The 23,309-nt window shown below is 41.3% G+C and overlaps 1 protein-coding gene across 2 annotated transcripts; it reads left to right on the top strand.

Moving 5' to 3' along the window:
- The first annotated feature begins 1,200 nt into the window (after positions 1-1,200).
- On the top strand, positions 1,201-22,325 carry LOC147013754 (uncharacterized). Of its 2 annotated transcripts, none has more exons than XM_085850949.1 (9): positions 1,201-1,372; positions 11,548-11,633; positions 11,712-11,831; positions 11,973-12,066; positions 12,225-12,361; positions 17,316-17,381; positions 21,341-21,439; positions 21,694-21,741; positions 21,910-22,325. In XM_085850949.1, the coding sequence occupies exons 1-8, from the start codon at positions 1,306-1,308 to the stop codon at positions 21,715-21,717; spliced, it is 693 nt and encodes a 230-aa protein (XP_085707075.1). In that variant the 5' UTR covers positions 1,201-1,305; the 3' UTR covers positions 21,718-21,741; positions 21,910-22,325. The 2 variants fall into 2 exon arrangements, with proteins under 2 accessions (XP_085707075.1, XP_085707076.1); XM_085850950.1 differs by having other exon boundaries at positions 1,202-1,372; positions 21,344-21,439.
- Positions 22,326-23,309: the final 984 nt, after the last annotated feature.

Below are 23,309 nucleotides of genomic sequence, written 5' to 3' on the forward strand. Positions count from 1 at the left end.
CTTAGTCGAAAGTCAGGCCTGGCCAGCCGCCTCGTGAAAGACTTGTGCCAAAACTTCCCCCGGCCGTTAAACGTGGGAATAATTGTCACCGTGGAAGAAGAAGAAGAAGAAGGTGTAGGTTGGCACCACGAAGGTTGAAACTCGTAGTTTCAGTTCTCTTACATCGATTAGTTTGGGGGGATCCGTGACTGTAATTTCGTTGTTAAAACGCTATCGTTGGATCAGCGACTGCAGTTTCGCTTCTGCCCAGTTTTACAGACATTCCGAACTTTTTTGTTGCACACAGTCCACAGCGAATGGCTTGCACTAGTTAAATTTAACCATAAACTTATGGAGTTGTTCAAGTTCTGAAATTGGTTTAATACAGAAGAAACATGAAAACAGGAAGAGGTTATTAAATGACTGTTGGAGATGGGGCGGAGAGAAGGTGGAGTAACTGCGTAATCCTGGCCAATCAGTAGCGAGATCCGATGCCGGCGGAAAGAAGGCGGAGTAACTGCGTAATCCTGGCCAATCAGTAGCGAGATCGATGCCAGAGAAGGCGGAGTAACTGCGTAATCCTGATCAATCAGTAGCGAGATCCGATGCCGGCGGAAAGAAGGCGGAGTAATGCGTAATCCTGGCCAATCAGTAGCGAGATCGATGCCAGAGAAGGCGGAGTAACTGCGTAATCCTGGCCAATCAGTAGCGAGATCCGATGCCGGCGGAAAGAAGGCGGAGTAATGCGTAATCCTGGCCAATCAGTAGCGAGATCGATGCCAGAGAAGGCGGAGTAACTGCGTAATCCTGGCCAATCAGTAGCGAGATCCAATGCCGGCGGAAAGAAGGCGGAGTAATGCGTAATCCTGGCCAATCAGTAGCGAGATCCGATGCCGGCGGAAAGAAGGCGGAGTAATGCGTAATCCTGGCCAATCAGTAGCGAGATCCAATGCCGGCGGAAAGAAGGCGGAGTAATGCGTAATCCTGGCCAATCAGTAGCGAGATCCAATGCCGGCGGAAAGAAGGCGGAGTAATGCGTAATCCTGGCCAATCAGTAGCGAGATCCAATGCCGGCGGAAAGAAGGCGGAGTAACTGCGTAATCCTGGCCAATCAGTAGCGAGATCGATGCCAGAGAAGGCGGAGTAACTGCGCAATCCTGGCCAATCAGTAGCGAGATCCAATGCCGGCGGAAAGAAGGCGGAGTAATGCGTAATCCTGGCCAATCAGGAGGCGTGATTTGATGTTGGCGCAAGGATTTGTGGGAGCCGGCGACGTGGTTTTATCCACGTGTTTGGGCTGCACGTGTTCTTTTCAGCAACAACGAGATGGAGTCTCCGTTATTTCGTGAAATGCACAATACCAGGACAGCGCGTGGACAAAGTTACCTGTTTGGTAGGTGGAACAATAACACACACACACCTGAGCTTTGGTACGATGTGTGTTTAAGTTGTTGGAAGCAAGTTTATCACGTTTTTATTTTTTTTTCATGTTGAGTGTAACGTTTTTATGAGGCGGTTTTAAAGCACACCTGGCACCAAGGTGTGGGGGAATTGATGACTATGCGCTTGAAAGAACGAGTCCAGCCCCAGATACGCACAGCAATGAATTTTCACAATTTGAGATTTTTTTTTTTTTTAAACAAAACATTTATTTCTCTTTAAATAAGTGGAGCACGAGGTTTTGTTGTTGTTATTATTATTATTATTACCTCCACTTGCGAAGATTTACGGTTATATATTTCATCTTTGTTTGTGCCGGATTGGGACGCGGACGAATTGATTCGGTTTTTGTTGAAGGTCCGAATCCTGATTCGATTAAAAATTTATTTATTTATTTATTTATTTATTTATTTTTAAGTGATTCTTCACCAAATCACCATTGAGAGATCAGGCCAAAAGCGGTGTATAAATAAATAGAGTTGTGGCACGGATTATGACAAACCGTGCTGAATGAGTTGGGTCGGTGAGGAGAACGAGACGATTCGAGGTTGAGGTAGTGTGGGGTCCGTGGGGATAGTTTTCATTTTTGTACGTTTATTCCATCCGGTGCCTCCATGTTATGAGGTTTGGTGATTCATTCTCCCCGTTTGAACGTACTTTGCTGTATTGACGACTTACTACAAGCACCTTCTCCTGACTGAGTCGCCGGGCCCAGGGGGTTGTGGTGTTGTCCTTGTTGTATTTGAGGCCCGTCCGTTTGTCTGCGTAGGACTTGAAGATTTTTTTTTTTTTGTTCTCCGCAAAAATGCTTTTGTCTCGTTGAGACCATTTTCACCGTATGTACTGTATGTAGACTCTGCTCATGTAGAATGTCGTCGTCATTGTGACGTCATAGGTCACGTGGTATGGCAGCCATCTTGGATTTGCTCTAAAAACCAGTAAATATCTTCTTCTTCACAATGGGTTGGCAGCCATGTTTGATTGAAGAAAAATGTTAAATGTTTTTTTTTTTTTTAATTTTCTTTCTTGAACCGCTTGACCGAGAGACGTGAAACTTCACAATTGTGATGGGGAATGTTTGTTTTAAATTTCAACTTTATCGGACGCATGGTCTCGCAACCGGAATTATTTAATTTGATCTAGATTCTTTTTTATTTTATTTTATTTCTTGAATGAGGCTCACTCACTCTGGCTGTGCCTCGATGGGTTTGAGGGTAGAGGGGAGGAGCAGCTGAAATGTAAATCCTATCCAGGTTCCTCTTGATTACTTCATCTTTGCTTTTTTTCTTTGTTCAGGTTCCTTTGTCCTGCTACTCCAATGCAGGAATATACCTGTTTGGTCTTCCATTTGATTTGAATTGAATTAATTTTAATCCCATTCTGAGTTCAATTGAATGATAATTACAAAACGTCGTGGGTCAGGGTCAGATGTCCGATCAAAGCGGGACGTCTTGGTACCCGGTCATCACTGCCAGTAGTTCTAATTATGTCTATGTAGCACACCACAAACACTGCACAAAAATCCTGGTGAGGGTCTGCAATCTCTGATTGCTCTTTTTCTTGTTCAGAATTGCAATTCAAAATTACTCGCAGCACTAAAACGTGGAGACTTGTAATACCCTCCCCCACCTGGAGGTGGTGCTACACAATACACATTTGCATAGAAAATTTGTGTCCCTTCCCCTCCACTCTTCAGACCACTGGCAAAAATAAAAATAAAAATAAAAACACCTTGAAACATTAATTTGGGTCATGCTGACCCTTTGTAGCAAGGCTGGATGGATATAATTGGCCCAGAACTGTAGGAGGAGTAGCGTGACAACCAAATACACACCGACCAGTCCATGAATTGTAGTAAGGATTATATAGCAAATACAACCTGTCACTTCGCTGACGGGAATATTAAGTAGGGGAGGGAAGGGAGGGTAAGGATAGAGGAAAAGGGAGGGGTGTGAGGCTTCGGCACCTGTCACGATGCAGTCCACTAGTTGGGAGGGATTGGAGGATGGCGGTGGGGGGGGGAGAAATGGGGGGGGCAGAGGTGAGGGTGGTGGGGTGTTCTTGACATGTTTCACAGGGAGGATGAGGGAAAGCTGGGGTGGAGGGAGGGAATGATTTCCTTGTTGACCTCCATCCATCTTCGAAGATGGATGGAGGTTACTGTTTTCACCCCTTTCTGTTTGTTTGTTTGTGAACAGTATTACGGAAAAACTCGACGGATTTCGACGAAACTTGGTGGGGGGTTAGGTATGGTCCAAGGATCATGCCATTAAATTTTGGACTTTGTCCCCCCCCCACCCCCCCAAAATAAATTGTGAGAGAAAAATTTTTTTGTTGCATTTCTACATGTTTTAAGTGATTTCCAACCCCCCCCCCAAAAAAATTACCCCCCCCCAAAAAATAGAGGAAATTTTTTTTTTTGCATTTCTACATGTTTTAAGTGATTTCCAACCCCCCCCAAAAATTGTTTGAGAAAAAAAAATGTCTTTTTTTGCATTTCTACATGTTTAAGTGATTTCCAACCCCCCCCCCCAAAAAAAATTGTTACAGGAAAATTTTTTTTGCATTTCTACATCTTTTAAGTAATTTCCAACCCCCCCAAAAGAAATGTTAGAGAAAAAAAACATATTTTTGGAAGTTTTTTTATCAACAAAATTTCGATTTATTTTATTTTGCATTTCTACATGTTTTAAGTGATTTCCAACCCCCCCCAAAAAAAATGTTGGAGAAAAGAACTATAACTCTCAGCACTGTTGACATCATATTTAATGAATAAGATACAAGGTTCACTTGAGTGACTCGGCAGTCTTAGCGGCGGAGGTTTTGCACTCTCCCGAGTGCTCCCTTCTAGTTTCGGCATTGATATCGGATTAAACCAAATTTGGCACGTTTAAACGGGTCATACTATGGACAATTAAAAAAAAATAGTTGATCGTCCCCACTCGCTGCCTTTTTTGCACCCGCCTCCTTTATTAGGTCATCTCTAACAATCATCCCCATTTTTTTTTCTCTCGATTTTCTTGATATTTGGTATGCGGGTAGATGTCAATGAGGGATGTACGACGGTATGACCTTTGACCCGATTGAAGGTCAACGTCATTCCAAAGTTGCGAAATTGTCCATTTTCAAAATCTATCTCCTCCGTCGTTCATGATCCGATCTCCGAAATTCCTTCGGATTATGATAATATGGAACAATAGCTAAATTTGGTCGGGCCGGTTTTTTGAAATTTGTCCTGGTTATCGAGTCACGTGTCTTCAAAGTCGGAAAAATCATCGATGTGATATGGCACATCTACAGAGCTTCAGAGATGACCGTCACCCCCAATCAGGGGTAATTTTTATTTATTTATTTGTTGTTTTGTCAAACATCCCGAAAAAAAAAAAAAATCACACTCATGTCTGAAGGAAGTGCTGCAGTGAAGCGCTGTACCATTTAAAAAGTCGTCCCGTGGGGGCACTGACGGTTACTTCCCTAAACAGGTTAAACTAGAGGGGGAGCACTCGGTAGAGTGCAAAACCTCCGCCGCCAATACTGCTAGGTCACTCAAGTCAACCTGATATCCTATTCATTCAATTTGACGTCAACCGTGCTCAGAGTTTTAGTTTGCAACTTTCCCTTTTACTTTTAACTTTTACATACTCAATTCATTCGTCATAACTAGATTCCTTGAGACAGAAATTGATTTTACGTGGGTATATCCACCTGAAGTTCCAAAATCAGCTGCAATTGTAATTAACCTCCGCCATCTTCGAAGATGGATGGAGGTTACTGTTTTCACCCCTTTCTGTTTGTTTGTTTGTTTGTGAACAGTATTACGGAAAAACTCCTCAACGGATTTCAACGAAACTTGGTGGGGGGGGGGGTTAGGTATGGCCAAAGGATCATGCCATTAAATTTTGGACTTGCTCCCCCCCCCCCAAAAAAAAAATTGTTAGAGAATTTTTTTTTTTGCATTTCTACATGTTATAAGTGATTTCCAACCCCCCCCAAAATTATCCCCCCCAAAAAAAGAATATTTTTTTGCATTTCTGCATGTTTTGTGATTTCCAACCCCCCCCCAAAAAAATTATCCCCCCCCAAAATTTTTAGAGAATTTTTTTTGCATTTCTACATGTTTTAAGTGATTTCCAACCTCTCCCCCCAAAAAAATTGTAAGAGAGAAAAAAATTTTTTGCAACAAAATTTCGATTTTTTTTTTTTTTTTTTTTTTGCATTTCTACATGTTTTAAGTGATTTCCAACCCCCCCCCCCAAAAAAAAAATGGAGAAAAGGACTATAACTCTGTCAGCACTGTTGACATCATATTTAATGAATAAGATATAAGGTTCACTTGAGTGACCCAGCAGTATTGGCGGCGGAGGTTTTGCACTCTCCCGAGTGTTCCCCCTCTAGTTTTGGCATGTTTTTTGTTGGAAATCACTTATTACATGTAGAAATGCAAAAAAAATTCGAAATTTTGTTGAAAAATTTTGCAAAATTTTTTTCTCTTTACATTTTTTTGGGGGGGGGGGGGTTGGAAATCACTTAAAACATGGAGAAATGCAAAAAAAAATTCTCTTGCAATTTTCTTGTGGGGGGGATAACAATTTTTTGGGGAGGGGGGTTGGAAATCACAAAACATGTAGAAATGCAAAAAAAAAAAAAATCTTTTTTGGGGGGTGGTTGGAAATCACTTAAAATATGTAGAAATGCAAAAAAATTTTTGGGGGGGGGACCAAGTCTAAAATTTAATGGCATGATCCTTGGACCATACCTAACCCCCCCCCACCATGTTTCGTCGAGGAGTTTTTCCGTAATACTGTTCACAAACAAACAGAAAGGGGTGAAAACAGTAACCTCCATCCATCTTCGAAGATGGCGGAGGTTAATAATAAACCCCAAAGTAAACGGTAACACAAAAATAACTAAACACAAGCTGAGCGAAACGTGGTGGGTTATGTGGTGGTTCTTAGTTTTTGACGCACAGTTGGAAGTAAGGGACATTCGGTGATATTGAAGTGGTTTGCACCACTTAAAAATGCACATCTTTGTGTACGACTCTTGCATCGTTCTTTAAATCGATCATTTTCTCGGTGTCAATATTGAGCTTTTATAACTTCTCCGAAGCTTCGACCGAATTGGACCAGGGAGTGCTGGTGAGTCCACATCCCACGTATGTAAATCTGTGTGTTTAATGTTAACTGTAGATGTAAAGATGGCACAGCCAATCATTAGGTCATCTCTCTCATCTCAGTAGAGATGACCTAATAACCCCAGTCTCGAAGTCTGTCCGCCCGTCCGTACGTCCACAATCAAACCGAGTGGAGACAAATAACCAATAGTGGAATGGATAGAGGTCGATGAGACGTGCACAACAATATAACTTACAAGGTCGTCCAAGGTCGAGGTCAACGTCACGAGGCTGTCAAAGTTGCGAAAATCGTCGATTTCAAATCGTATCTCCTCCCTCATTTATCAAGAGAGATCAAATGTTATTAGTGATTCAGATACTACGGACTATTATCTAGAAGAACACGAGCCATTTTTTTTTGAAATTTGCTCTCGTTCCGATTTTATAGCCCTTCAAACTTCGCTCTGATTCCCCGTATGGGCCGTTCATAAAGTACATACAAAAAAAAGTATTAAATTAAGAACCGGAACTCTCCAAGACAAATATTACATTTGAAGCTTTTGTCAGATTTAACTAAAACAATGGAACACAAGTTTATATGCACACTTACTTTCATTTATGACATTATCATTATTTTGAATGTCAATTTGTACTTTTATTTTCATAAATGACGTGCTGTGATATTAAAAGAAAAAGGTAAATTACACCGCTCGGGACTGTATCGTCATGACTTACAAACATCGGTTCATAAGGAACTGCTGGCTTTGCAAGCGATTAGCGATGTATGAGGTGGGGGGGGGGTGGTCACTGGCCTGCATACAGAGGGGGTAGTGGGTGGTCACTAGCCTGCATACAGAAGGGGGTGGGGGGTGGGTGGTTTTGAAACCCGGAAGGAGAGCGTATGTACTTTATGAACTGCGCCTATTCCAGTCTGGCACAGCGTTACTTTCGACCTCTGGCAGAGATGACCGGCACTCCCGCTCGGAGGGTATTTTTTTGTGGTGGTGGGCGGGGAGGCAAAAAAAAATAAAACTGGTGTCATGTGCATGATTGATTTGTTGGGTACTAAAGGCCATTTTGAAAAAATAAAAACAAATAACAAGGGCCTCCCTCCCTCTTTTAAAAAAATCCAGACAAATAACTGATATATATATATATATATATATATATATATATATATATATATATATATATTTTATTATTTGGCTAAAACACCACCCGGAGGTGGCGAATAGAGGGGCTGTGGGAGGAGGTAGGCGTGAGGGAAGGGGAAGGAAAGGAAGGGCGTTTTCCTTCGATTGTCAAATCCACACCAGTGTTGGTGCATTTATTTTATTTCCACACATACGATAAGCTCTGGAATCTCTTTATCAGAGCATAGGTTCCAACTAACAACAACAACAACAAAAAAAAAAACTTTCATCTATCTATAATTCCAGCAATCTGTGTTTGTGACCGCTTTTTCTTTACAACCGCTTGTCCGATCTAATTGAAACTTGCCAGGTATATTGCTGGGGCCCTGTGGATGTGCCGTTTCAAGGTTTGATATTAATCGGAGAAGTGGTTCCCAAGTTATGGCCATTTATTTACCAAACCAATGACAGGACACGTTGCTGCGTAGGCGTGGCCAATGGGGAAAGGGCGCCTTAGTTACCAATGACAGGACACGTTGCTTGGCGTTTTGCACCCACAAGTATCTATCTTCTATCTTTCTATAATTCCAGCAATCTCTGTTTATATTATTTGCCTTTCAAAAGGTTTGAAATTAATCTGACAAGTGGTTCCCAAGTTATGGCCAAGTTAGAGTGTGTTCCCCATTACGGGTTACAACGTAGGACTTCCGGATAGTGATGACTTACTGTATTCCAATAATTTCTCGGTTTTTTATGCGCATTTGTAGATAAACACAATGCCCCCAATGCAGTCGTCGTTTACGAGAGCGAAGGAACGGCCTGTGTAGTTGTTTGAAAGTTTTTATTTTTTTTTGTACGTACAGCCACGCACGTACCGGCACGTACCGGCACGTGAGAGCAAAGGAGCGGCCTGTGTGGTTGTTGTTTCTATCACGTGGTTTGAAAGTTTTTTTTTTTTTTTTTTTTTTTTTTTAATATATATATATATTTTTATTTATATATATATATTTTATTATTTTTATTATATATATATATCAACAAATTCAGTCATTCTTTGACACCCCTTCCTCTCTATGACCTCCGGACAGTTGTTTTGGAGGAGGATAGCTGGAGGCTGGGGGAGGGGAAGTGAGGGAAGGGCAGGACAGTGTAAGGGGACGGTCATAAGCTGTTAAGGTTGCCAGAATTGAAAAGTGGAGATATCTTGTTTTCAGTAAAATTATCGTAAGATTCCTGCGAACCATGTGAACTTTTTTTTTAAACCGGCATTAACCCACAATGCACAGCGACACATTTCAATTTGCAACAGTCGACCATCATAGATTAATTGCATCATTCTTGAAATGGTCATTCCCGTAACACCTTAGCTGCATCGGCAGCCTTTTAAACAAGAGAAATCAAAACGTGGAAGCGTATTCAATATCACGCACCGCGTTTGAACAAAACGATCAAAATATCCTTTTGTATTAAAGAGGAAAATTATATTTTTGGAAAAAGGAGATAAATGCGACGTCACATGATAACTTTGATCACTCATTGTGGAATGTTGAGCTCGACTAAAATGTCACATAAACTGCAGTGGTTAAGTTGACACGGATAATATGAACTCTCGATTGTCAGAGGCATAATTGAAAGTATTGTTTTAAAAGATAAATTAATAATTTAAAATCCATTCTTGGGTTACTTTTTTGTCAAAGAAAACGGATTCTGACCATACGTATACAATTGGCTCGGTTATTTCGTGTGTAAATTGTGTTTTAAATAAAATCGATATTTGTAATTATTTGTGCTCTAATTCTTCCACCGAAGGTAGATGAGGGTTGTTTTCACCCCTGTCTGTCTCTGTCCGTCTGTCTGTCTGTGAACAAGATATACCAAAAAGTTGTGGAGGATTTGGACAAAATTTGTTGGAGAGCTTAGGTATGTGACACTGACAAAATGATTACATTTTGCTGAAGATACGGATCTGAATTTTTAAAAGGATTTTTCCTTCACCGGAGGAGAGGGTATTGCATTTGGGTCCATTTGTTCAATTGTCCGCACAGAACTTTCGTTTGTTTCGCCGCAACTGCTGTCAGATTGAGATGGAGTTTTCACCACAGGATCTACTACTCATGTAGAATGTTTTATTGATAATTATGATGTCATAGGTCACATGATTTGGCAGCAATGCTGGAAAAAATGTTGGACCTCTATCTCTGAAACCACACCAAGGAAAACAAAAATAGAAACTTGGCCCATGGCAAGTACTTCTCGTCGGGAGGGAATAAGTGTGATATATACATATATTTTTAATGACGTCATAGGTGCCTTTGTTATGACGTCGTAATTGCATATGTAGAATGCTACGTCTGATCAGTAAGGAAAATTTTGAGTCATTTATGGATAAAATGGTCCACAGAAAATTTTGTTGATGACCATCAGTCACGTGATCTGGCAGCCATATTGTTTAAAACGTAAATAAGTAAATAAAGCATTCAAAAATCATCTCTGAAATAGCTGAACGGGTCAATGCGAAACTTTACACGTGTGACCGCCAAACCACGAGGAACAAAATGTTCACTCGTATGACATCATAGGCCAAATGGTTTGGCAGCCATTATTGGATTTACCCTAAAGCCGAGAAAAAAAAATCTTCTCCAGATCGAGGGGAAACTTCACACGATGTTCCTCAAGCCATGGGTGTACAAGTTTCAGGATTAATTGATAGGTCACATGGTTTGGCAGCCATATTGGATTGAAGAAAATATTAAGTAAAAGTTTTTTCTCTGGGACCGCTTAATCTATCAACGTGAATCCTCACAATTATGATCTAGTAGTGATTGGGGAATATATGTTTTAAATTTCAACCTGATAGGACGCATGTTCAGGCAGCCAGAATTATTAAAAAAAGATTTGATCTGGGTTCTTTTTGATATATATATATATATATATATATATATATATATATATATATATATATATATATATATATTTTTTTTTTAATAAGGCTCACTTGGCTGTGCCTGGATGGGTTTGAGTGTAGAGGAGTAGCAGCTGAAATGTGAATCCTATCCAGGTTCCTCCTGATGACTTATATCTTTGCTTTTTGCTTATTCGGGTTCCTTCTGATTACTCCAATGCAGGACTGTACCTATTTAGTCTTCCATTTGGTTTTGATTGAATTTTTTTTTTATCCCATTCTAAATTCAATTGAATAATATATAACATCATGGGTCAGGGTCAGGTGTCCAATATCAAATTATTTTTTAAATATCATGTAAATGACGAAGTCCCTAACCTTTACCTGACGTGTGCACGTCCACGGTCCCCAACTTCAGTGCTCTGAAGTTGGAACTCGCAAGGAACGTGTGCATTGCTTTGCTCAGTTTCTCTCTGTGCACCTGCTTATGTGATGTCGCGCCTGCATGAAAAATGCTGCGTGAGGTGTGACTGAGATGGTCATAATCTTCCGAGCAGACCGAGAACAATGTGATGAAATTTAAACTGAAAATTGAGCTGTTACTTTTGTTTCTTTCTCTCGTTTTGCACATGTAATATGTAGATTATGATAGCTACATTTTGCCACCTTTTAGTTTGCACTTTTTCTTTGGGATGCGAGACTATATATTTTGTATTGTTGCTCCGATTCTAATGAATTTTGAATTATTTAAGATCCATCACTGGTTTGCAAGTTGGAAGCTCGTTGAGCCGTTTCATTGGTGGCACAGTCCCCCAAGCGAATGCTGCATGCAAAATACCAAAGGATTGTAATAATTTAGCAGTTTGAGGTGCTGCGTAAATTGATGCGCTTTCGTCTTCCTTTGCGACGTAAACAAGCCTGTACATTTGCTCGTTCTTGCGCTCTGGAATGTACTCATTGTGTGCTGTGTACCGACGCAGGCTGCAAATTGGTTGCTGGCAAGTCTCGTGCCTTCACCCTCTCTGAGAAGTCGCATGACCAACAAGAGTTCCTGTCGTTGCACTCTGTAAGTTTAGCCACTATCCATCGATTGTTGCGATGTCTGTGCTTGTTACTGATCCCCTTTTTTTTTTTACGGCACCAGATTTCTGTCGGTGCTTCAGCGCCAGATGAGCTGCACGTCCTCGAGATATCCGCCATGGGCTTCGAGAAAGAGCAAATATCTGTCCCAGTAGCAGCGCTGCGGCCATCCGTTCAACCCTCAGTATGCAGTGGCATTCCTGTCTCTGACCGCTACAAAGCACAAGCATCGTTTTGTACTTTTATGCTTGGGGATTTAAGGGTTTGTTTGTTTATTTTTAATTTTTTTTCCCATTGGTCGTATTGCTCGTACTTCCGTGTGCAGATTGCTCTCCATGGTTTGGAACTACATCCTCCCGTCAAATTGCATCTGCTGGCGGGAGCAGGCCCCCTGCATGTGTGTGGGCAGTACATTGTCGGTACGTGGAAAGAAACTTGAAGCATTTTGCATTAAGTTTCAAAGGTGGTTTGTACTGACCAGTGATCAAATAGTTGCTTTGGTTTGATGTCTGTGCTATTTAATTCTCCTGAGTATACATTCTAGTTGCTGGGTGTCTAAGCTATCGGTTTGCTGCAGAAAATCAATACTATAATGAAGAGGAGGATGAGGAATTTGAAGAAGAGGACGACGAGGAGGATGAGGAGGAAGAAGAAGAAGAAGAAATGGAAGCAAGTGATGACGTTTTGGTGAAGAAGGAACTTACTCCTCTCAAGGTGAGGGACTGGGAACATTTAGGGGAAGGGTGTGGTGGTGTCCCACCTTTTAACCACAAGAAAAACCTTATTTCGAGTGAACAGCGATGTAGTAGAAATAGAAACACCCACTCCCTTCGGAAGCACTGGCAAGCTGTCCTTGGGGGTGGGGGGGGGGGGCAAAAGGGATTAAAAATATATATTTATTTTTCATCCTGGGTACGACCAAAACGTATGCAAACTTTGGTGGAGATTGGGGCCTACCCTGTTTTATTTTTCTGTGATTTACAGCTGTACATACCTACACATACTTGCATTGAATTGGCTTATTTAATACAGGAGGGAGCATGCGTGTGCATATATATATATATATATATATTCGGTCAAAAGTTTAGGAACACCCCCATTTTTCCTGTTTTTACTGAAATTTCAGCAGTTCAAGTCCAGTGAATAACCTGAAATGGTTCAAAGCTAAGCGGTAAACTACCAGAGGTTAAAAAAGTTTAGGTTACCAAAAACTGAAAAATAATGTAAATTTCAGAGTTGTTAAAAAAGGCCCTTTTCGGGGAACAAGTGGTGGTCGTATGGCAGCTGAGCTGCCAGGGTAGCTATCATTTCTTGAAGCGTGACTGTGTTGCTGATGCAGTGTCCCTCTACCGGTACACACACTGGAACTGGTACTCATTTCTCCAACCTTGGAAGGATGACAGGCTGAGTCAACCCCCTGGTGTATTAATTCAACGGCCGACGGGGCTTGAACTTGGGACCCCAGGATCCCAAGCCGCCACCCTAACCACTGAGCCAACACCAGGCTTAGGGAACAAGTAATGGGTTAGCAACTGCAGCTGTTCTGCAGCAATGGAAGTAAATTAAGCCTTGAAAGTTGATGCAAACAATTCCTACAGGTGTCCCAACTTTTGATTAGTTACAAACCCTCTGTCTTTATAAACGCAGTGTTGGAACAGACTGTGTTGCTACACCCTCTGAAGCATTATTTGGACAATATTGCACTGCGGGAAGTAGTATATTGCTATCATAATGGCGAGAAAAAGACAATTAACAAAGGAAGACAGACAGATCATTATAACCCTTAAAAGTGTAGGTCTTTTCTTTAGAGAAATTGTGAAGTAAGCCAAGGTGTCAGTGAGTACAGTTTCCTACACCATCAAAAGGCCTTGGAAACTGGAGGAAACTCTGACAGGAAGAGGTCTGGTAGACCCAAAGCCACAACACAATCAGAAGACAAGTTTCTGAGAGTCAACAGCTTGCGTGATAGCTGGCTCACAGGACAACAGCTTCAAGCACAGCTCAACACTGGTCGAAGTAAGGAAGTCTCAGTTTCAACTGTGAAGAGAAGACTTCGAGCTGCAGGTTTGACAGGTCGAGTGACAGTAAGAAAGCCATTGCTAAGATGGCAAAATGTGAAAAAGAAGCTTGCCTGGGCCATGAAGCACCACCAGCGGACTACTGAAAACTGGAAGAAGGTCTTATGGATTGATGGATCAAAATTTGAAATCTTCGCTTCATCACGCAAGGTTTTTGTACGCCGTAGAGTAGGCGAAAGGATGGTTCCTCAGTGTGTGACACCAACTATCAAGCATGGAGGAGGAAGTGTGATGATCTGGGGCTCTTTTGCTGGATCCAGAGTCGGTGACTTGCACAGAGTGACTCACACCCTGAACCAAAAGGGCTACCACAGCATTTTGCAGCGCCATGCAATACCCTCTGGTCTACGCCTAGTTGGTCAGGGGTTCATCCCACAGCAACATAACGACCCAAAAACATACCTCCAGGCTATGTCAGAACTACCTTAGAAGAAAATAATATGACTGTTGACTTCAAATCATGGAATGGCCAGCACAGTCTCCAGACTTAAACCCCATCGAGCTGGTTTGGGATGAACTGGACAGAAGCGTGAAAGCAAAGCAACCTGCAAGTGCAACACATTTGTGGGAACTTCCGCAACAGTGTTGGGAAGAACTTTCCGAACAATATTTGATTTCCATTGTAGAAACAATGCCACGAGTATGTTTGGCTGTTATATCTACAAAAGGTGGCTACTTTGATGAGTCAAAAATTTAGATTAAATTTTGTTCAACAAAACGATTCCATTATTTATTTTTCTATCTGCAATTGTTTATTTGTTCTGTGCTTTAATTTCAGAGTACATTGAAACGTTAAACTGCTTAAATTTCAGTAAAAACTGGAAAAATGTGGGTGTTCTAAAACTTTTGACTGGTATTGTGTATATATTTCTACATACATACATACATACATGCATTCCTTGTGCTTGTCAAAGAGTTCAACCTTGCATCGTGTTTTGAAAATCCACTGTGCAGGTAAGGTGCTGTATTTTGACAGGACGGCATCCAGTTAAATTAATATAATTTTGATAACTTCCTGTTTCCTGGATTGGCCGATTCTGTCCATTTGCGTAACCGACTCGCAAAGGAAGAAATGATTCAGCAGAGTTCCCGTCACCAATCACCGGTGTGTTATCACCCAATTTTTATTTTTTTTATTTTTAACCGCATTTGGTCACACATCTGGACCAAGACTCGTTTCTCAAAGTGCTTTTGCAGTGATGTGTGCTGTGCGCCACGTAGGAATCCGTTTATACTAGCTTGCCATTCGTACCTTGAAGCGTGTTCCCTGTGCTTGTTATCCCCATGATTTGTGGAGAAAAACCAAAAACGAGACTGTGTGTGTGTGTGTGTGTGTGTGTGTGTGTGTGTGTGTGTGTGTGTGTGTGTGTGTGTGTGTGTGTCCGTCCATCACACTAAACGTTTGGGCAGAAATTCACCAAACTTGGTCGTTATGATCACCATACTGAGAGCAGTATCATTTTTGGCCTTGCCCCCTGTGTGAAGGTCATAGTGCAATTACAGGCACATTTTATCGTGAATCTGTATGAAAATGTTGGGGGACGCGTGAAGTATATAACTTTTTTTTGTTTGCTTTTATTTTTTGGATTTGACCCACCCCCCCATTCATGCCCCAAGGGGTGGGGGGGGGGTATTTTCTTTAACTCAAAATTTGATTTTGGGTCATTCCTGGTGGAACTTTTTGCCACCGTTCAACTTTACTTTGGGTGGGGAGCATGAGGGTTCGTGCCGGCGTGCCATTGACTCTGCGCTCGTATTCATTGTTGTCTTACAATCAGATAAAACTACTTGACCATTTTCCCGATTCCTGGATTTTTGAAAAGGCTCGCACCGCTTTGGCACGAGTGCAGAAATGAATCTTGTGACTCCTGCCTCAACAATCAAAATCGCAATTATGTTCAAACATCATCACATGCCGAGACCTGCGACTTCGCCTCCTGCAAACAACCACTGCAAACATTAAATAGGTGTCACTGGTGAAGGAAATTTATAGAGTGGTATTAACTGTCCTTGCTAAGTCCAACAGAATGGTGCAAAGTAGTCGCCTTGCCTTCGAGCTGTTTTTTTATTTGGGTTCGATTCCAGACACGATTACAAGTTGGTTGATTGGTGCGTGCAGGTGGTGCATTTCATCACAAAGTGCACCTTCCCTTTGAACATATCGCCGCGTGTCTCCTCGTCTCGTATTAGTTGGTTAACGCAAAAGATCCCCAATCTTTCAGAAAGATTCGGCGAGTTATCGGTGGAACCCTGGACAAGTCACAAATTCCCGTCACCTTCAGGCGAGCATCGGTCCTGGACAACTGGTCCGTGAATGACTTTGGCCCTAAACATTCCTTGGCCAATCCCCACAAGGTGGGAATGATTATGGGCCATTAAAGTAGTTGTCATGGTAACAGCTCTTCTATGTAATTGAATGTCATTGTGGTTGACCAGGTACAATTGATTTGAAGAAAATTCGTTTCTAATTGGTCAATCGTCCACACTAAAAAAAATAAATAATAATATCGCTATTGTCCTGTAATGTCAGCGACCTCATTGGTTGGTGAAAGAAAATGTAGACTTACAGACTTTAATTTGTATCCATTCACAGCGCTGTGAAGGTGCCATCGTTACCTTCGCATTCTGCGAAAGGTTATGTTTTGGTCGGCGTGTATTTATTTATTTATTTATTTGTAATCTTGTGATTCGTATAACTCAAAAAGTATGAAACCGAATTGCATGAAATTTGGTGGGATGATTGGTTATTAGCCAGGAAGCATTCGATTAGATTTTGGGATTGTTCAGGTCAAGGTCAAGGTCACGAAAAGGTCAAAATCGTCTTTTTACGATAACACTGTCTATTTTTATGCAACTAACGCCAAAATGTTCAGAATTCAACGCCTCATCTTGTGATATGCAATATGACACAATGACGCCCATACTCTTGTTAGGGGTCAAAGGTCAGGGGGGTCACGACCTTTAAAAATATGCGGTTTTTGTCATAACGCGGTCAATTCTTGTCCGCTTTACATGAACCCAGCACCAAAATGTTCAGAATTTAATGCCCAATCTTGTGACACAATGACGTCATAACACGTGTCACCGGTTGGGGTAAAATGTCGGGGGGGGGGGGGTCACGCCCTTGAAAAATATGCGGTTTTCGGCATAACTCAGTCAATTCTTATTCGATTTGCATGAAACCAGCATCAAACGAGATTACCTTCTCTTGTTGAAACGTTGTATTCACCGAGCTTGCGAGTGAAGACTCGCCAAAACGACGTGAGTTGATTGTTGTTTAGTCCGTAGCCCCCGAAAGTCGGGGGGGGGGGTCATGACATTATAGATATGTGGTTTGCGTCATAAGACCATTCATATGAAACCAGTTCCCCACACTCATACAAAGAACAAAAAGAGTAGTGGCGGCGAAGGTATGCACTCTATGAGTGCCCGTTCTAGTTTTAGCTGCGTTTTCATTTTTTACTCTGCGTCGTCGTGATCATTATGTACAATTTTTGTTTTCTTACCTGGAATGTTTCTCCGACCACGTGTTTGTACGGAAGAACTTTGTTTTCAAGTTCCAAGTGCTCAAGAATGAAATATTGTTTCAGGGCGTGCCTGGCAAGAAGCAACAGAAACCAATTGTGCCATCTTCAACATCAACAACAACAACAAAGGCAAGTCCTTTTTGGAGAAATATTTACTGAGGTTCAAACTATTTGTTCTCTAAAGTTTGACGTTTCTTGAATGAATTGCTGTTTTTGACGTCATTTTACGATATTTTTGTGTTGACCTCACCCGCTGCACCCATCTCCCCCCCCCCGTAAAGTGGAGCGGTTTTTTTTTTTTTTGTTTTTTTTTTTCCTGTGATTGCATCTGGAATGCGATAGATATGTATTATTTATTTATTTATTTAAATTTTTAATGTTTTGGAGCTATCAAAAAACATCTCCATGGAATCGTGAAACACAAGACACCTGGGAAAAAATGTCTGGAAACTATACAGAAAAGGATAAGCATCTGTCCTGTCCCCAATTTCATGTTTTTTTTTTTTTCCAGAGGAGACTGATTCCCCTCATGCAATGAAAATGTTGTGGAAGATCATTTATTGACCACATTCAGGAGATGAAGTGCTTTTGTGTACTCGATTTGCATAACCACTTTTTACATCCTCGTGGGAGGATCTCCAAGTCTTACTCATGTTGTTGTTCTTCGTCTTCTTCTTGTGGACTTTTTTGTTTCACATCCTACAGTTTTCATCGAAACTTCCTGAAACTTGGCGTATATATGTAAAAATACCCTGCGCAGACAGTAACCATCTCCGATTTTGAAAATTCTTCCGAGAAAAAAAGTTGATGTCATATCTCCGCTAATGGAAATCTCCTCTACCATTATCCCCGAAACTAGGCAAGCTGTTTGAATTTTGTTTGCGGGAATCAAGCCGGGCATTAGCACAGATAATTTATCGCAAACCTGATGCATCACAATGACGTCATCATTAAGAGGACGAGGATCTTAGCTCATTTGTGCTTATCATTGGGTTTGCATCTGCTTTGGATAAGCCTTTGGGTTGGGGGAGGGGGTGGAGTGGGGGTGGTTGTTACCTCTGCCACCGAAGGTGGTTCGAGGTTATGTTTTCACCCCTGTCGAGGCTTGTGTAAGGGCTAATACACAGAAACGTATAACAAGGCAGGAGACGAGAGGGAAGCACAAATAGTGGGAACAAAGACAATAGGATATATGTGGAAGGGAGAGGGGTGGGGCGGGGGTACACGGGGTAGACTACAGGAATTGGTACTAAGATATGGATGGATTTGGACACAACTTGGTGGACACATGTGACAAGGACCAGTTGATTTGAATTTTTTTTGTGTGGATCTAGAGAATTTTTTTTAATTGGTTTCTTTTTAATAAATTTTAATTGGTTCATCATCGAGAGACGAGGCCAAAAATTATATCCAGCACACCCTCAAATATCGTGGGTTTCGACCAATCTTGGGCAATCTATTGTATTCCGATTTCATCATCATATTATTTAATTTTGGCTAATCGTGGCGTTTGAGCTGAGACGAGTCATTGTTTGTGTCCGAATGTACGATTGCCTCCCATTCCGGGCCTTTTCTTGTTTCTCACGCACCATTAATTGTCGTAATCAGACCAGCAAATGGGATCAAAGTTGAGTTTTTAATAATGAATAGTCTTCGAACAGGAAATGACATATGGAGATCCTGTGATGCTCGATCTTCAACATTTCGTAGACACACAGCAGTTGATAATGATGGAGAAAATTAGTTGTACCAAAAGGCAGAGGAAGGTTATGACATTGTGCAAAAATAAAGAAATAAACGAATCAAGTTGTTTGGTTGACGAGGGGTCAAAGTACAGAATCTGTTTGCTCCCATTATGGGAACAATGAGTCAAATGGGCGGGAAAAGTGAGTCGAATATCCGTGCAAGTGTTTCTGCTCTGCAAAGGGCAAAAGGCTCGTTCCAGTCCCGTGATCTTATTGAAAGGATGTAAAAAGCGCTTAATGTTTTGATTGAGGACCAAACAGAAAATGAAATGCCTTTGGGTGGACCCGGTATCTGGGAGAACCCATTGCGGAATACCAATGTTTCCACTTGGGACCCAGCCAGGGCTGAAGGCTCCAGTTCAACCATGGTAGAGTATGACGCTGCGAAAAACTACCCACCGCAACTCATGGATCTAATTGAGGCGAAGATTTATGTCAGAGCAGGTTTTTTAACTCCAAAGAGACTGAATTATTTTGGAAGAGGACACCACTTTGTGCCTTCCTGTCCAAGCAGGAATGATCATCTCCGGGTCAAGATTGCAACTAGTCTTGCCCTTTTTCTATGTGGCACTGCAGCAGTTGACGTCGTCGTGCACTCTCTGATACAACAGCCGTCGCAAGTTCTCCTTCCACATATTTATAAACTCCAACCTCCCCATTCCAGCAGCATCAGCATCATTATCATTATTATCCCGAGCCAAGTCTTGTGGTTTATATTTACAGCAGAGTACAGTCCGTAATAGTCTTACCCTCACCCACCTCACTGTTTTGTACTACAGTAAAGGTAAAAGTGTTGTGTTTTTGTTTATTGCCTCCACCACCAAAGGTGAAGGAGGTTGTTTTCACCCATTTCTGTCTTCGTTTGTTTGTGTACAAGATATCTCAAAAAGTTGTGGACGGATCCAGATGTAATTTTGTGGACAGGTTTGTTCGGGTGTGTGACAAGGACGAACTGATTAGATTTTGGTGAAGATCCGGATCCAACTACGAGAATTGTTTGAGTGATTCTTCTCCATTGAGAGATGGGGCTAAAAACGATGTAGTACTGTCGAGTGTAGAGCATGATATTTCAAAAATATATTGGGACTGATAAGTTCCTGTGGATCAGGCGGAGGTATGCGCTCCACCGAGTGCCATTCTAGTTTTATACTGTATTTATTTATTTGAATGTTTATTTCAATGTTGACATGCTCTTTATTTATTTTACATGTTTTTTTTTTATTGTGATGTGTTTATTTCTGGCTGCTGACGACCTTCCTCTATCTTTCCTCGAAGCCCAGGAACTGATCCTTCCTTTTCCAATTGACTCGTGGTTTTAACTATCACGGCATTTCCTAGGAACCTAACCCCATGATATTCGAGGGTTTACGGCATATCTCAACAAGTCGTAGATGGATTCGGATGAAACTTGGTGGAAGAGTTTGGGAATGTGATGAGAACAAGCCAATTAGATTTTGGTTCAGGTCTTTATGCAGATCCAGTCGATCGGTGGAATACCAAAATGTAAACTGTTTTGCCTGGCAGAGATATGCGCTCCAGTTGTCATTACCCTGTGCACATGAAGTGAAAAGCAATTGTTTCACGTCTGTATGTCCAAACGTCATTTTGTGATCGAGGAACGACGTAATACAAATTAAGTGGTATATTTTTAACAGTACTTTGGCTCTGAATTTGTTCTGATTGCGCATGTGCGGAGAAGTGTTTTTTTTTTTTTTTTTTTTTTTTTTTTTTTTTTTAAACTCTGTGGCAGTTAAACAAAATTGAAAATCATTCCAAACAGGAAACATTGTTTTTCGGGATTTCAAGACAACTAAACAGGCTTGCAGAACTAATCCAACATGCTAGATAAAGTGGGGGGGGGGGGGTAATGGACACTGTGCCAATGGTGGTAAAATCCAGAATTAATTTCTGCAAAGTTTTACAATCTTTATTTTATTTGAGTTGAATACAAGAACACAAATCACTTTCTTGACACCTACAACAACCTCCAGTTTTTCAGTACTTGGACATGTTAAATAGGTTGGTGAGTGTGTGATTATATATATATATATATATATATATATATATATATATATATATATATATATATATGTATATATATATATATATATATATGACCTATGACACCAAAAGGCAGAGGAAGGTTGTTCTCAAGGCATGTTCTATGACCTGTCAGTCTCCACCCTCCCCCCCTTCCAACACCAATTGCTGCCCCATTACAATGCAGCCACATTTGTGCAAAGTAATGTGGTTTTGTTTTGTGCTTAAATTATCACTTTGCCAACCATAATTTTGGTAAAGCAATTGTACAACTTATCGATTGAGAACTTTTGTTGCCTTCAGCAGGTGGAACAGGAACATGATGTGGAGTCGAAGCCAACGGGGAACACGCCCAAAAGGCCAAAACTTTCACAGCCCCAAGAACAGAAAGCCAAGCCAAAGGTATGTACCTGTACGATGATGACGATGCAGTTGTGATGTACAAGTGCGTAATGAGCTAGCTAAACCAAGACTGCAAGCTTGTGCCAGACAGCCACATCCACCTTTTCAAAAATATTTTGTCCCTTTTAGCACAATCCAGTTGCCGTAAGAGCAGTAGATTTCTTTGGGCACCTCTTTCTGATGATGAAACTCTTAGTAGATCGAACGTGATGCAAATTCGAAGCAGTTGCTGATAAAACTCTTCACATTTTCAGGGCTCTGTGAAAGGCAAAAAGTGAACGTCTGGACTTGAGGCAGTGCAGGTGAGTTGTGAATACTGCAGGTATTCCTCCAGTAAATGTTTAATGGGTTTTTTGTTGTTGTTTGGATTTGATTATTTTAAGCTGGACTGTTTCCTGTATAATGAAGTTGAAGTAGATGGAAGATCTGGCTGGAATTTCATTATTAATTTTTTTTTTCTCCCTGTTCAGACCACAACTCAGGGGTGTGGGGAGCTGTGAAGTGAACGTATTTTTACAACACGACTGTTTCCACCTTGCACAAAAACAACTTCTTTGTATTATTTTGTGGGAAACAAACTTTATTTGCTTGTTTTAACTAAACCTCACTAAACTTTTCAGGACACCTGCATCTGTTTGCCAGGGTTTGTTCATGTGAACACTTTGAAGTTTGATTTGTCATGTTTTTTTTTGCTTTTTTTTCATCTGTGCATTTGACTGAATTTTAATGTTTGTTTGCACTGAAAACCCAGGTTGTTCAAAATGGAATTTGTCCCATTTCTCTCCCCCCCCCAATGTTTTTCAACATCTTCAGTTTACCATGTGAACAATCCATGACAAGGTAAAATGAATTGTAAATGGGATTTTCATTAAAGGCTCCAAATATATTGTCACGTGTACTTTGCTTGTAAATGTAGATCTCCCCCCCCCCACTCCAAGCAGAACCAACAGGTGATTAGAGACCACAACTGCATGCAGGGATTGTAATCATGTGGATCGATGGTTTGAGATTAAATTTAGATGGTGCATCACCCGAGTGGTTGTTGGGACACACCATTATGTATGAATAGCCAAACGACAAATTACGCTGCACCCACATATATAGATGTCCGACTCTGAAACAAGTGTTGCCTTAGTTTCTACATTCAGGTGGTGGCCATGTCGGAGGGTCTGCCCTTCACCCAGGAGCCAGAACTTCCTCTGTGGCATGCAAATGGGTTGGGAGGAGGTCATGGCTCGCTGCTGAGCTGCATGTTGGTGTGGAACGTGGAAGGCCAACTGGGGCACCTCCCTTTCATCTGGTTCAACATGAGATAGGATATAACATAAGTGGTGCTATACAAGGTCTGAAGTAACTATTCCACTGTAGCCTGGTTGTAGAAGTACAAAATACATATATTTTTGTAAGATCCTTGGTCATGGCTTTTGATTAGTCATAGCCACCATGAATTTAAGAGTTGAGGATGGATTAAACCCCTATTCACATCACACCAACTACCAGCATTTTCCAACCAATTTCCCAGCATTTGGAATGTAAATGAATGTGTAAATTTCAGCATTTGGAATGTAATTTCCCAGCATTTGTCCTGTTGGAATGTAAATCTTTGCTGCAGTCTGAAAATTCTCATCAAGATTTTTCCTGTATTTGTCTCCGTATCCCAGTCCCTGCCACCGAAAAGCATCCCTACAGCATGATGCTGTTGCCACCATGCTTCACGGTAGGGATGGTGTTGGATGCGTGATGAGCTGTGCTCTGTTTCCGCCAGACTTACCGCTTTGCATTCTGGCCAAAGTTCAATTTTCATCGCGTCAGACCACAGAATATTTTGCTTCATGCTCTGAGTCTTTCACTTGCCTTTATGAAAACTCCA

The sequence above is a fragment of the Eptatretus burgeri genome, chromosome 13 (genome assembly GCF_056783735.1).
Source record: "Eptatretus burgeri isolate ZD-2024b chromosome 13, Ebu_testis_v1, whole genome shotgun sequence".
Lineage (NCBI taxonomy): Eukaryota > Metazoa > Chordata > Myxini > Myxiniformes > Myxinidae > Eptatretus > Eptatretus burgeri.